This window comes from Orussus abietinus, unplaced genomic scaffold (genome assembly GCF_000612105.2).
Source record: "Orussus abietinus isolate OABI.00-Male unplaced genomic scaffold, Oabi_2.0 scaffold109, whole genome shotgun sequence".
NCBI classification, from domain to species: domain Eukaryota; kingdom Metazoa; phylum Arthropoda; class Insecta; order Hymenoptera; family Orussidae; genus Orussus; species Orussus abietinus.
In genome coordinates, this window is record NW_019395023.1 from 191,206 (window position 1) to 206,632 (window position 15,427).

The 15,427-nt window shown below is 46.6% G+C and overlaps 1 protein-coding gene across 1 annotated transcript; it reads left to right on the forward strand.

Moving 5' to 3' along the window:
- The first annotated feature begins 9,723 nt into the window (after positions 1–9,723).
- LOC105697911 (blood vessel epicardial substance) lies at positions 9,724–15,057 on the forward strand. The gene is made up of 5 exons (XM_012421684.1): positions 9,724–10,050; positions 12,373–12,770; positions 12,930–13,351; positions 13,871–14,136; positions 15,034–15,057. Exons 1-5 carry the CDS (start codon positions 9,724–9,726, stop codon positions 15,055–15,057), a joined length of 1,437 nt encoding a protein of 478 aa, XP_012277107.1.
- Positions 15,058–15,427: the final 370 nt, after the last annotated feature.

Below are 15,427 nucleotides of genomic sequence, written 5' to 3' on the forward strand. Positions count from 1 at the left end.
GGACACGGACAACATGGCGTACATCCGCTATCATCTTGCGCCATCGGAAGAGATGATATCGTCCTTTCAGGCAGGGCAGACGGCCCGATGACGGGCTCAATTGTTGCTAAGTGTTATTTTAGGACCTCTTCTAGCATTTCCGATAACGTCATCGCCGACGTCCCGCAAACGACGTGCATATTCCTCCCTCTGCCATTTCTTTAGCGCCGTTTAAGGTGAAGTGAAACACATCGAGGAACTTGATCAACGTCGATAAAGAAGATTTTTCTAAATGCCTACGTTGCCGACGTTCGTTTTTATATTGACAGCTGGGTCGAATTATATTGGGTATTGTACCAAATGGCATATTCCACCTGTCGTTTTCGTACAATAATTAAAAAGAAATCGAAGTAAAACTCCAGAAAACCTCTGGATTCATGCCTTCTGGGGCCCTAATTGACTGCGGAGGGACCCCCTGCGCCATCTGTGATTTCCAGGTCAATTAAATTTTCACTCCGAGACCTCGTATTACCATCGCTTTAGCAAAGAAGCGCATACAACACTTTTTTTGCCTTTATCCCGTTCAAATGCGAGTTTATCGATTACCAGAGTGTTTTAAATTGTCGTAAAATTGTCCTGCCCCTTTCGATTCTCATATCAGAGCCTTCGATAATTGTATATTGATGGAAATATGAGAGCTCGACGCCATTTTGGTTCTGGTATGGACTGAGTTAAAAAATTTTTTTGAAAAATCCAAATTTTTAATGTGTCAGGACAAGTCTTAGATGATCAGGAGTGATGTGTCAAAGTTTCGGACAGTTTGGTCTAATACCCTTAAAAAAAAGTGTTGTATTCGAATCGACTGATTTGAAGGATATTTCACTTCACCTTAACAGAAGAAGCAGAGTTCCCATTTTATTCCCTGACAAAATGCACTCACCCTCCACGTCATTGATGGGGTCATGATACCTTGGGATGATCAATCGAAGGACGAGATAATTAATAATGCAAACCACCAATGCGTCTCCGTCACATAAGCGCATCATCCGTCATTGTCAATTGGTCCCAAATATGATAAGACTTTAATGCATTAATGGATAGCGCCGCGTTCTCTAAATTTATCGTCGTTAATCGTCGGCGTCTTCAATCGGCTATCTAATTTTTTTTTATTTTCTATTAAATCCGACTAACAGGAGGGCTTAATCAGGTCGTTATTAAATTGTGTACCTTCTTTCCGGTAGAAGGATTCTCCTCTAGGCGAGAAATTTTATAATTTGCTTATGATCAAAGCGGAGAAGGAGTTACTTCCTTGAAGGAGAAGCCTTAAGGGTAGCTTTAAGGGATGATTTCAATGCGCCCCTGATAAGGACGAGGCTGAGATTCCCTCCTTATCGGACGCAATAAGGAAGGACCACTGGCCGGTGCCGAGGACATGAAAGGAGAACCTGATAACGGAGCCATTATCGTACTCCAATACCACGGTGCTTCCTGCTATAGTCCGATAAAGCAATACATTTCGGCTTTTCCATTAACCGGTCTCATCGGCTCCATTTCCATCAAGATTGCGTCGCGCGAGAAAAAAGCAACCAATCCGAAAATGGAAGCTACAAAACCCGTCGATCTTCTTCCATCAGCTAGAAAAAAAAAGAAGTGTCAAATTTAATCCTCTTACTTCAAGATGCATCATCCCTACGTCAACCTGCACCAGAGTAGACCTGGTGCACCCTACAAAATGTCCATCAGACTTTATTAAATTTTGCACTTACCCTTCAAAAAGATTGTGTGGCTTAATATTAAAAAAGAAATAGGCAATTCAAATATGAAAACCACTGTAGATCTATAAACCTATTTTCGTCAGCCTTTAAGGTGAAGTGAAACATCCTTCAAATCAGTCGATTCGAATACAACACTTTTTTTTAAGGGTGTTAGACCAAACTGTCCGAAACTTTGACACATCACTCCTGATCATCTAAGAATTGTCCTGACACATTAAAAATTTGGATTTTTCAAAAAAATTTTTTAACTCCTTCCAGACCAGAACCAAAATGGCGTCGAGCTCTCATATTTCCATCAATATACAATTATCGAAGGCTCTGATATGAGAATCGAAAGGGTCAGGACAATTTTACGACAATTTAGAACACTCTGGTAATCGATAAACTTGCATTTGAACGGGATAAAGGCAATAAAAGTGTTGTATGCGCTTCTTTTCTAAAACGATGGTAATACGAGGTCTCGGAGTGAAAATTTAATTGATCTGGAAATCACATATGGCGCAGGGGGTCCCTCAGCAGTCAATTAGGGCCCCAGAAGGCATGAATCCAGAGGTTTTCTGGAGTTTTACTTCGATTTCTTTATAATTATTGTACGAAAACGACAGGTGGAATATGCCATTTGGTACAATACCCAATATAATTCGACACAGCTGTCAATATAAAAACGAACGTCGGCAACGTAGGCATTTAGAAAAATCTTCTTTATTGACGTTAATCAAGTTCCTCGACGTGTTTTACTTCACCTTAACAATATCAAGTTCAATTTTTATACCTCGAAATGCATCGTCGGTACGTCAATATTAGAGGAATAGCGAAGAATTTTTCGGAATCTTCTCAGGCTTTGCATCTATCTCTTCAAATATTTGTCGGAGAAATTTCCGTCGACCGAATATGATTATCTCCGCGTATATCGCGCACAAATTCGATGCCCTACATAGGGTCTCCTAGAAGCCACGTTCATTCGGATGGTTCGATCGGATACGTCGTTCGACGACGTCGACTAAACAATACCCTGGTTAAATCTCCGCATCCCCTAGAGTTCCCCTCTGCCTCCAGGAACTCGGAATATGAAACGATAAGGCTCGTATTTTGAGGCCGACCCCCCGTGGAAGAAATTTTGCGGAATCTTCCAACTTATTATATGAACGTGAAATGAATCCGGGGAACCTAGGGGTCCTAGAGGATCTTAGGGGTTGGGCGGCCATTCGAGGCACCCCACGGCACAGATAACCACCTTGGTTTTCCCGATGACATAAATCCCTGGGAACCACAATTTTGGCGATACGGGGATATAAGACCACCCGAACAAAATTGCTTCCATGTTATTTCTCCGTGACATGTTATACTTACAAATAAACTTCCTATAATCGAGAGGTTGGTGAACATAACGACCCAAAGCCAAAGCCCAGCACCCAATGTCCTGTCATTCGATCATCAAATTCCGTGACACATCAAAATGACTCGTATTCGATTTTTTTTCTGTTTCTCTAGACGTGGTGTCGTGGGGTGTTTCTGCTATTTGGATGCGATTAAAGAAATTATTAGGACGTATACATTAAACTTCATGCTGCTACCTCATGTTGGGGTGGGACTGCTTTCAGCTTGGCGATGACGTTAGAGGAATTCCGCTGAAGTCGCGGGAATTATTATCGAAACGCGGGATGAAACATGGATTTAAGGCATCGATGGAAGTGCCCCACGAGCTGGATGGGTGTCCAGTGGCTGGTGGGGCATAAATCCCCATAACTGCTGGACCCCAGCTGGGATCGGCACTATAAGATCGCCCAAACGACCGGTGCGCATCATAGCGAACAACCATCGCATTCGCCTTTTTGCCCATTACGAGGAGATCGTGCTCCCGTGGATGATTTTTCATTCTCGAACCGGAGGAACTTCCAAATCGAGGAACCTTCGCTAAATCGACGCACTTACGAGGAATCGTTCCTGGGCTGGACCGAGTCAATGACGCCGTGGTTTGGGCGAACTCTCGGCTACGTCGGGGAATGATGTACGACTTAGATTTTTCAGATTCCATTCCGAGGTCCCTCTTCTTGCCCTCATCAAATAGTAATGTATGCGGCACTGCGATAAAATCCAAAAATCCCGAACGAAATTACGCATCCCCCGCCTCACTGAGGAAAATAGCGCCTCTTCAGCGTCGCCGAATCCATCTTACCTCCATCTTAAGAATATTTATATTTAAAGTTTCTTATTTCTCAACTGCCTTTCGGGAATAATTATGTACCTAGCAATCCTCTCTAAATACTCTAGCCTATCGAAATTATCCGGAGAAATTTAGAGCAATTTTTCAGCATCTCCAGGGACCTTCCTTTCATTAAACTCGCAGGCAAGATGGCGGCTCTACGGAGTCTCCGGAGGAGAGGCCCGAAGGAAAAAGGACGTAATGTCAACTCGGAATTATCTCGCGCGGAAGGACTTCGTACCTTGCTTTTCCCTCGAGATGGATATTCGTTCTCCCCCTCACGGTTGAGGCTGAATTTCCCTCCCTGGACGCAGAAAAGACCTTAATTCGACGAGACGGAAGTGTACGAGAGTCCCGCGCTTTTTCCTTCGCGTTTCCTCAAGGCCTTACTGTGACGTGAAAATGGTACCTGTGGAGCCAACTATTTATACAACTTTTGCGTAGACTGAGTAAAATTGTTTGAAACTTTACCATGTGAATGTGTAGGCCCTAAGGAAGATCCTGATGCCCATAAAATTTAATTTCTATAATAAATTAAGGAAACGTTTATAAATAAATGTAGGAAAGAATTACGTTCCATGAGTGCCAAAACTTTGCTTAGGGCCTTTCCATTCAAATGGGGAAATTTTAAGCGATTCTATACATCCAGTTCGGATAAAAGTTTCATAAATAAGACCCTCCAGACGCTACTTTCATGTCGCCTTAAGGACATCCGTATCGATTCCGCGCGTTTTCCCGGAAGAGGGGCTAACGAAAACGCGAGGAAATTGAATTCCCGCGAAAAGTCCCCACCGGAAGCGGCTAGGAAACATCAGGGACTGTTTTGTACAAAAACTCGACTTAACTTCCGGGTACTGACCTGTGCTCAGAAAAGTTAGCGCGTGGTCCAGGAAACATGATTCGACCAAGGATGTCTTGATCCTCGAACAAGGATGTCTCGTCTTTTCCCTGAACTACTCGATACCTATATTGCCAAAACATCCTCAAATTACTGACGCTACATATAAAAGCAACTATTACTAAGAAAATCTACTTCTACAGGTGGCCATGCTTGGATGACGTGAAAATTATTTGTTAAGGAAGTTTTTCGTTTATCTCGAGCATCTTGAGTTTGCGAAGGTAACGTAAAAAATAGAATAAAATGAAAATAGTCCGTTCTATGAAGGGGCATCCATCTAATAACCAAGAAGAAACTTAAGGTGAAGTGAAACATTCTTCAAATCAGTCGATTCGAATACAACACTTTTTTTAAGGGTATTAGACCAAACTGTCCGAAACTTTGACACATCACTCTTGATCATTTAAGAATTGTCCTGACACATTCGAAATTCGGATTTTTCCAAAAAATTTTTTAACTCAGTCCAGACCAAAACCAAAATGGCGTCGAGCTCTCATATTTCGATCAATATACAACTATCGAAGGCGCTGATATGATAATCGAAAGGGTCGGGACAATTTTACGGCAATTTAGAACACTCTGGTAATCGATAAACTCGCATTTGAACGGGATAAAGGCAAAAAAGTGTTGTATGCGCTTCTTTGCTAAAACGATGGTAATACGAGGTCTCGGAGTGAAAATTTAATTGACCTGGAAATCACAGATGGCGCAGGGGGTCCCTCCGCAGTCAATTAGGGCCCCAGAAGGCATGAATCCAGAGGATTTCTGGAGTTTTACTTCGATTTCTTTATAATTATTGTACGAAAACGACAGGTGGAATATGCCATTTGGTACAATACCCAATATAATTCGACCCAGCTATAAAAACGAACGTCGGCAACGTAGGCATTTAGAAAAATCTTTATCGACGTTGATCAAGTTCCTCGGCGTGTTTCACTTCACCTTAAAGTTCCAGAAAATCCCACATAACCGCGTGAAATATTTCTCTCGTTCATTATTCTCTTTTTTTTTTTTTTCTTCGGATTTTCCGTCCGCCATCTTGAGCTGCATTTCGCCGTGCAGAATTCCATATAACAGACTTACGCTGTTTTTGGCCACGGGCGCGGATTTGGTGGCCCGAAATTGCGGCAGTGTATCTCTCAAGTTGACATGTATATGGTCCAATCAGTTAGAAGGTTACTTTCCATGACAGAGATAGAGTCGGATTATCCATTTTCCAGTTCTCTCCGACCGACCTCTGGCTTATGTAAATACCTAAATACTGCGGTAAATTCGCAAATGGGTATGTACAATTATTTACTACGTCCTCCTCACATCGGTGTACATGCCCAATGTTCGACTCCCACCAGATTCGCGTGATGAACTTGCATATGGGAAGAAATCCCAAACCCCATAATTTTTGTCTATACCTCCCCACCCCCAATAAACAAAACATACTCTGGCACAGTTCATTACGGTTTCCAATTATTTCTACTGTACGTTACACGACGTATCCTCCTGGACCATGAAACTTTTAATGGTCCCATGTGTCATGAGATAACAGGATAACTTTGTTAGAAAAGCAACATTTCTCGCAGGTATAAATTCTCGGCTTTTGGCAAAAACTGTTGAAGTCATTAGGCAACTCTATATACGCCCTCAGAACTGGAGAGTATGATTAGAAGAACTTGAGGAAATTGGAGAATTTATAGAACGAGGAAATCGAGAAGTAGCTGAGAAGTCAATTATTTCCGGGTGGTATGTCGGGATTTAAGGTGAAGTGAAACATGTCGAGGAACTTGATCAACGTCGATAAAGAAGATTTTTCTAAATGCCTACGTCGCCGACGTTCGTTTTTATATTGACAGCTGGGTCGAATTATATTGTGTATTGTATCAAATGGCATATTCCACCTGTCGTTTTCGTACAATAATTATAAAGAAATCGAAGTAAAACTCCAGAAATCCTCTGGATTCATGCCTTCTGGGGCCCTAATTGACTGCGGAGGGACCCCCTGCGCCATCTGTGATTTCCAGGTCAATTAAATTTTCACTCCGAGACCTCGTATTACCATCGTTTTAGCAAAGAAGCGCATACAACACTTTTTTTGCCTTTATCCCGTTCAAATGCGAGTTTATCGACTACCAGAGTGTTCTAAATTGTCGTAAAATTGTCCTGACCCTTTCGATTGTCATATCAGAGCCTTCGATAATTGTATATTGATCGAATTATGAGAGCTCGAGAGCTCGACGCCATTTTTGTTCTGGTCTGGACTGAGTTAAAAAATGTTTTTGAAAAATCCAAATTTTTAATGTGTCAGGACAATTCTTAGATGATCAGGAGTGATGTGTCAAAGTTTCGGACAGTTTGGTCTAATACCCTTAAAAAAAAGTGTTGTATTCGAATCGACTGATTTGAAGGATGTTTCACTTCACCTTAAAGACTGTCCGCATGAGCGCTGGATGACGAGTGAATGTTGCTTCTCGAGGTTGAAAAAAACAGTTTCTCCTGAACGCGTTCCTTCGAATACGCCTTTGAAGACGGCCCCGGGTTTCTTTTGGCCGGACGAACGAGGGCAGTGGACTTCTTTCAAGGTGTGGACCCTTTCAAGGTACGGAAACCCAGGGACCGAAGAGAACGACCAGTTTCCAGAGTCTCTGTAGAACGACCATCAACACTTGGGCAGGAAGCGAGCTGGTTGACGACTTCCACTTTTCTCGCTTTCATTCGCATTCCCTGGGAACACGTACCCCAGTTCGCGGAGCAACAAGGATACTTGGAAGGAAAATTTCATTTTCCGGGCTCCAGCGGGGTCCTTTATCCAGGACTTTGTATCGACACGGGCTGTCGGCTCTAAGCCGTCCAAGGCGACGAATTAATCCCAAGTTTTTAATTAACTCTAATTAACGCTCCCTTCAGTCGACGGTTCCCTCCAGGATAACTTCCTGGGAAACTAGCAAATGATCTGAAAGAAGTTTCACCAGTCAATAATTGGAGGATAATTGCGTGATTGCATTTTCAACCAGGATCTAAAGGACGATTATTTAATTACCGGGATTGGAGAGACGGTGGAATGGAGAAGGAAGGAGGATAGGTAGAATTGAGACCAGCGAGGTCCTGGTGGACGTCCGACTTCAGGATCCAATAGGCCACCTGCGAAACCGATTCGACCCTGAAGACTATTTCTATTCTTCGCACAGACCTACCTTAGAAGTCTATGATTCCTCCTCGAGACTCGTAAAGAGGATAAAGGGCTCTGAATCTCCATTTGAGAGCTTCCCAGCCAGACCAGAGCCCCAGGGAACCGTAATCCCTTTCCGCGTACTTTTGCCACCGAAGTACTCATCCACTTGCGAGGATATTGCAACGCGCGATAAAGTCCCTTAATTATTCAGTCCTCTGGCGCCATTCTAGGGCTGTTTAAATACCCGATACAATTTAACAATGCCATCGTAGGTCGCCGAATGGCGACGAGTCAACTTCCAGGACACCCAGTTCCCCTCGAACTCCAACCAACTCCAACCTCTTCCTAGGACTCCTCGTTCCCACGACCTTGAATTAACTACGTGGTACTTAATTCCAGCTGAGATTGAGTTGCACAGCGATTCTACGAGTGTGTCACGTGATATTTAACATGAACAAACAGAACATAATAAAGATCGTTGGCTGCCTAGTCGGTGGGGCCGATTCAATGTCGAGGCACCATCGAGGAGGGATTTGCATTTGCATTTTCCTCGGTGAACGAGTTGGCCCAGTTCCGAGCGAGCCGAGTAGGAACCCGGGATGCGATTTTCTGTCGGAAACGAGTCGACGTCCTACCGAAGAGTTCCGAGGGTCCTGGAGCCCCAGGAAGCGGAGGACCTCACCCAGCTCCTGGATTTTGGAGCTGGATAACCCATTAGGCAAACTAGACGTAAACGCGGGGAAACCGCGGAATTCAGACGCGGATATCCCGCTCTGTGTACATTACGAATTCCCATTTCCACCCTCGCGATTGCAGGCTTTGTTCCACCCGAACGGAGCGAGCGCTTTATATCAAGGGACTCGATGCGGTCCCCGGCCAGCTGGATATTGGAAATGTTTTTCGGGATTGATTCCTTCCCTCCCTCACGCCCGGAGATGATCTACCGCAGCCATCCTGGAAGAAGGGAACCAAGTATTACGTTTATACATTACGCTCGTTACCAGATCGGGGGTTGCGTGGCTTGGAATAATCCCCGCCCAAGCGCCGATGAACAACTGGAGCACGTTCTCCTGGAGTCGATAGATATTGCGCACGTTTTCCGCAACAGATTCCCTCGAAATTGACCTACCCAACTGCTTTCAGTTGCCCTGGTGCACGTCTCAGTCCGAGACCGTATCCTGCTATTCCTAGCTTAAGCACCCCGCAACAATGCCCCACAACAGGGTTCATAACCCTTTCGCCAACCTACAGCTGTTCCGCATATTTTGCATTCATTTCCACGTTTTTTATTCCTAGTTATATGACATTAATGAAATTAAAGTTCAGCAAACTTTCCGTCTAATCAAAGGTGTTTCTTAACTTCGAAGAAATTAAGAACCACCCCACGTAGCAATACTCATTGAGAGCAGTATTGGTAAACTGGAGTTCATCCAGCGGGTAAATGTTACGAATATTGCTGGAATATTGCAGGACTAATCGTGACATTTATCCTATAGTACTGATATATTAGATGTAATATATACTGAGACGTGATGCATTGTATTACCTCAATATTGGTCAGCAATTGATAATATTGGACTACAGGGTTGCTACAGGGGACTGCTATGGGATATCAGATTTCTATCAGAGTTGTTGGGCGCTTAGGAAGTGGTGCAAGGGTGGTTAGGCTTAATTAAGACCCGATTGATTACAGGCGAAGAAGGTGATGGCACGAACCGCGCGGCCGCGACGAAAGATGGCGAATACGAGCGACGCTTCCACGTCCGCGAGTCTGCTGTCGACGTCATCTACGACGCCGACGTTCTCCAGCTCTCCGACGGCGAGCTACCCCACCGAGGGCTACAGCGTCAATTACACCGGCCTCGGAAACCTAGGGGGCTACTCCCTGAACGACCTCAACTACACCGGACTCTGGGTGGACGTCTGGAACAGCACCGAGGTCAGCAACGTCACCGAGAGGCTCAACGCCACGGCCTTAACTCCTGGAGGCTACTGCGACGAGTGGGAAGCGGCGCAGCACAAGCTCTTCCAGGTGAAGTCTCCATTTGTACTAACACTATTTCAAACCACACACCAAAGACACATACAATAAGCACACACAAAATGCTCCAAGAGACGTTCAACGCACAATGTGTTCGTGGTGCATCTACGCACACAGCAAGCAATACAACGCATTCAAATCCCACGCACAAAATGCTCCAAAAAGACTTCAACGCACAGTGTGTTCGTGGTGCATCTACGCACACAGCAAGCAATACAACGCATTCAAATCCAACGCACAAAATGCTCCAAGAGACTTCAACGCACAATGTGTTTGTGGTGCATCTACGCACACAACAAGCACGTCAGTCCATTAAACGCTTTGCGTGGGGAAATAAATGCTGCGTGCTTGCAGTGTGGGTCTTTGGTGTGCGGTATGCAGAGATGATTCGACGAATCATCGAAACGTTCGATCCATTTGCCGAAAGGCACCAAGGCGCAGCCTTCAACGTCCAATGCATAGCCCAACAATATCCCGATAACCATTGGGCTGTGAGATGCAGCTGTGGTGGACGTTGTTGATGGTCTGTGGATGGGGAATACGTTTCGACAGTAGAAAGCGTTTTAATGTAGATTACCACTGCCTCGGCAAACGCGCTTCCTAGCCAAGTAGCTGTCTGTAGAATTATCCGTGATCTGCCTCAATAACCCGATAATGCGTGATGGGCATCGGGCATGTAACATTTGTAGGTAATCCGGCTTACGCGGAAATAGAGCTCCTGGACGTTTCAATTTTGAGAGCACGTTTCAGGAACACGTCCGACCGACGCCAGTGTTATATCGTTTAATCGTTACGCCATAATGTATAATTGTATTGAATTTGCAATCCTGAGAACAGTGCACGCAGCAGTTCGACTGGCTTAGTGGTGCGTGATGTTCTCTGCCCCTTCCATTATCATTGATCACATTAGTTGTTAGTTACCTGGATTACGTGGGGAACGTATCGCAGCTGCGGTTCCGAGTTTACATTTGCCAGCTATCTGGACCAGAATCCAAGATTTTCCCATCACTGGAAGTTAGGAGACCCAAGAGTCCAAAGCCCAACACACCACTGCACCGGCTCCGGTATCGATTTTCATTCCTTAGTTTTCCCTGAGGTGGGAATGGAGGAGACTGTTACAGAAATACACCACGAGCTTTTCCAGCTACCCGAATTGCGCAACTTTGGCGACCTTAGCGTTGTCCCTTTCGCGTCTTAAATTGGTTCTTTTGCACATGGCCGAGGGGATGTTACCTAACTTGGGGGGATTCCCGGTTAATCCAGTTTCGACAACAAAGGTGGATATTTTCGTAATCATTTCCCTGCTCGCATTAAACTCCTAGGTCGGTATCGCCATGTCGCTAATAATCCTTCAGAGGGTTTCGATGGCGCCAGATTCCTGGAAATCTCCCGGCAGGTTCACGTCAGATCAGGATGTCTATTGAATTCGAATTGTATAAGAGCCAGCAGGGGGGATAAGAGGATAAATATTGCCCTGGAACTGGAAATATGTAAGAGGACGATTTGCCGAGGGAACGACGGGGGCGTGGAGAGCTTAGTGGTTTAGAGCAGCCACCACCGAGCGGAAGAACTCGGCTCCAACCTCCGCCCACCCAGTTCCGCTTTTTTCACGAGTTTTCCTCCTCTTCCGGCGTAGCGGTATTCTCGAGTAGATGGTACACCCTTTGGAACCAGGAAGGACCATTTAGAATGCCTGACGAAAATGCATGAAAAGATTTATTTCGGTCTTCATCGCAGAACTCATTCTAACCCGACAATTAGGATTTACTGGTACTACCGTGGACCTCGGAGCACGTTGAACGTTTCATTAACTTTGCCCATTTTTAAACGCACAATTAATTCTAGAAAGCGTTAATTACTGAACCGTCCGAAGGATCACAAGGTTCTTAAACTTAAAACGACGTGAAAGTAGCATCAAAGCGGTCTCGTTTATGAAAATTTCCTTCAAACTAGAGGGATCGAATCGTTTCAAGCTTTACAACGTGGATACGAAGGCTATAAGAGAAGTCCTAACCCCCATGAAATTTCTACTTCTTTTAATTTGTTTATGGACTTTTTTTATGAACGATTGACCCCTTGAAAGCCACTTTCACATCCCCTTATATATCCTTTAACATATTTTAGTGAGGTGACGAGTCGAATGCTGCATCAGGTCAAGTTTCAATAAAAAAGACTAGAGTGCTGTTGGGTTCAACTAGTTGAAGTGTTCGCCTCGTCTTGTCTCTAATTCTGCCGCAGTCTCGGTATTTTGACTTGAAACGATAAGAGGTGATCGACAGGATATCATAGGAATACGCGTTACCCCATTTTCAGACAGCCAACCTCTTCTTCGCGGCGGCCTTCCTCGTGCCGAGGTCGTTCAAAGCCTCGGTCCTTGCCCTGAGGACCTTCCTGACGGCCGGCTTCATGTTGGCCGCCCTGTGGGCCGGGATCACGATCTGCGCGCTGGACGCGATGCTGTGGTGTCTGGCGTTGGGTCTGCTGAACGGCATCCACTCGTTGATCCTGGCCTGCAGGTTCCTCCCACCGGCTCTGAGTCCAGAGCTGGCCGAGCTGTACCTGAAGCTCTTCAAGCCCTACCGGGTCAGCAAGAAGCACTTCCAGGAGCTGGCCAAGGAGGCCAGGATCCTCAAGCTGGATCCTGGTCAGACCTACGCCACCGAAGGGGTCACGCCAGCTGACGAGAGGCTGTCGATTCTCCTGCGTGGCAAGTAAGCGAAACCCCCTGCTTGGCTAGACTCTCCATACGTAGAGGAACACTCCGGGTCCAGGACCTTGTCGAGACTCTTCGAGGTCCGACCGTTCGTAGAAGCTTGAGCACGAGTGACCGGGTGTTGCGCTTTCAGGACACTTACTCGATGTGGTTCTAGGTTGAAAGTGACTTGCGACGGTACGCACCTCCACTACGTCAGGGCGTATCAGTTCGTCGACTCTCCGGAATGGGAGGCGACCCACGAGAACATCGACGACGTGTTCCAGGTGACGGTGCGCGCCGAGGAGTCCAGCACCTACATTTGCTGGACGCGGCTGAAGCTCCTCAGGGTTCTGAGGCACCGGCCTCTGCTGAAGGTCGTGCTCAACACCCTCATCGGCAAGGACATCACGTCCAAGTTGTACGCCCTGAACGAGCAGCTGGCCGGGATCGCCGCTGCCAACGAGAACGCTGCCGGGAACCCCTACAGAGGGGTCGCCAGGAGCCTCAGCGTCGACGCCGTCAACACCGAGACCGCCGGCAGGGTGCGATCGACGACCTGGAAGGCGCAGAGGAGAGACAGTAATCCCCGGAGCGACAGTAAGCCTCTCCTGGAATCTCTTTCGGGGCTCCTGGAATCGTTCCGGGGAAGGCTTTCTGCCAGGAACTGTGCGCTCGTCCGTGAATATGCTGGGTGGAAGGGTTCGACGAGGCCGACTTAGGCGTGGTCGCCTTATCGACGCCGAGTCCTTTCGTGTCGATAGGAATCGCGCTAACGTGCAGGGTGTGACGGGAGGATCGAAAGGGGTCGATCCCTGAATCTCCCACCTTTCGTTGCCGTTCCACCCTGGACTGGGACTCGCCAACACGTAAATACCAGTATATCGTGGAAACGGTTCGATCGATGCCCACCTCCACCGGCACCTCCGGACTGACCGGTCCGTCGCCTCGTTGAGCACTTAACTACGTCCCGACTCCTTCCATCCTTCCGCCCTTGGCGGTTCGTCGCACCCCAACCTCCCCACGTAGTCGGGCGTAACCGTAGGAAATCTAATACGCGCCCGATAAATGATTGAGAATTGGCTGTTCGATGGTCCGTAACCCGATATTTCCCCGCAGGAAGCTCTCCGGCGAAGTACTCCCACCAGTACTGGGCGCCCGTGGTGGCGAATCACTTCCCGGCCACGTCGCCCTTCACCCAGACCCACAACCTGGGCTACAGCCTACTGCCCCAGGGGAGCCAATTCTCGCCACCCCCGAGGATCCCCGCGGTGACGCATCCGCCCCTAACGAGACAGCGCAGCGGAGGAACTGGTGGGGACTACACCCTGCTGCCGCAGACACCCAAGTTGGAGAGGAAACGCTCCAAGAAGACGGCCAGGGAGGTGAGGACTAAATCGGGGCTTATAAGATGATTCGGTCAAAATCCCTGCTCGGAATTTCAATTTAACTTTGAGGGCGCGACATTTGTTCAGGGACCTAATGTCGTGGTCCTAGATGAGAAGGTTGGATCCAAGTGCCTGGGTGCACAGCGCACAGTATCTAGGGTGGAATGCGTTTAACCCTTAAGCAGGGTGAATACGCGTGCTCCCTCTAGGAACGATATTGATTTTAGTGTAGAGGTTGTTTATTGAAGATTTGTTTGAACTTTTGTTGCCGTCCCTGATGCGTAATAGTCGGAAGTTGGCAATCAGTGCCCGGTCTCTGCATATTGCCTTCGCTGCACATTGATAGGAACGTTCAAAGCCTATGGTCATTGCTTTGGTCTAACTCTTGGGTGCAGTAAAATTTGTTTCCGTTGGTGAAATGAAAAGAACAGGGGGAATTGGAGCCTGGAAGCCGTAAACGCGACGTACTAATGTCCACCAGTAAAAGTCCAACTGTTGCGCAAGAAGAGAATACTTTGAAGGGACACTTGACCGTACGAGTTCTAAGAGGTCTGCAAGAGGTGCATAGTAGCTGCTTTCTCTCGCGTTCCAAGAGGCCTCCAGCCCTTCTTCCGGCATTGTTTTCGGAAACGACCCTCCTGGGGGAGAAGCAGACCCCGGCACTTTGCCTAACGCTGATATGGACGTGGTGTGTGACACTTGGACAGACGTTAGAGTGCTATCGGTCGCAGCGATCTTCTTTACCTTCCAGATTCGCTTTCATCGCTTCCATCACTCCCATCATCCATTTCCTAGAACGTTTCGCAGCAATTAGGGTCTCGTATCTCTAATTACGCGTTCATTCGAGAACTCCCTGGAATCAAATGATCTAAAGCAAGGAAATTCTTGTTTAAGGTAACTTTCGAGACACCGGTATGACGGTCACTTGACGTATTGTGTGACACTTGGACACACGTCAGACTGCTATCAGTCGCAGCGACCTTCATTATCTTCCAGATTCGCTTCCATCACTTTCATCGCTTCCATCGTTCAGCTCCTAGAACGTCTTTTCGCATTTAGAGACTCGTAGGTGTACTTATGTGTTCATTCGTGGACTCCTCCCTAAAATCGACTTACCTAAAGTAACCAAATTCCTGTTTAAGGTAACTTTCGAGACGCCGGTATGACGATCACTCGACGTAGTATATGACACATGGACACACGTTAGAGTGCTGTCGGTCGCAGTGATCTTTACCTTCCAGATTCGCTTCTCATCACTTCCATCGCTTCCATCATTCAGCTCCTAGAA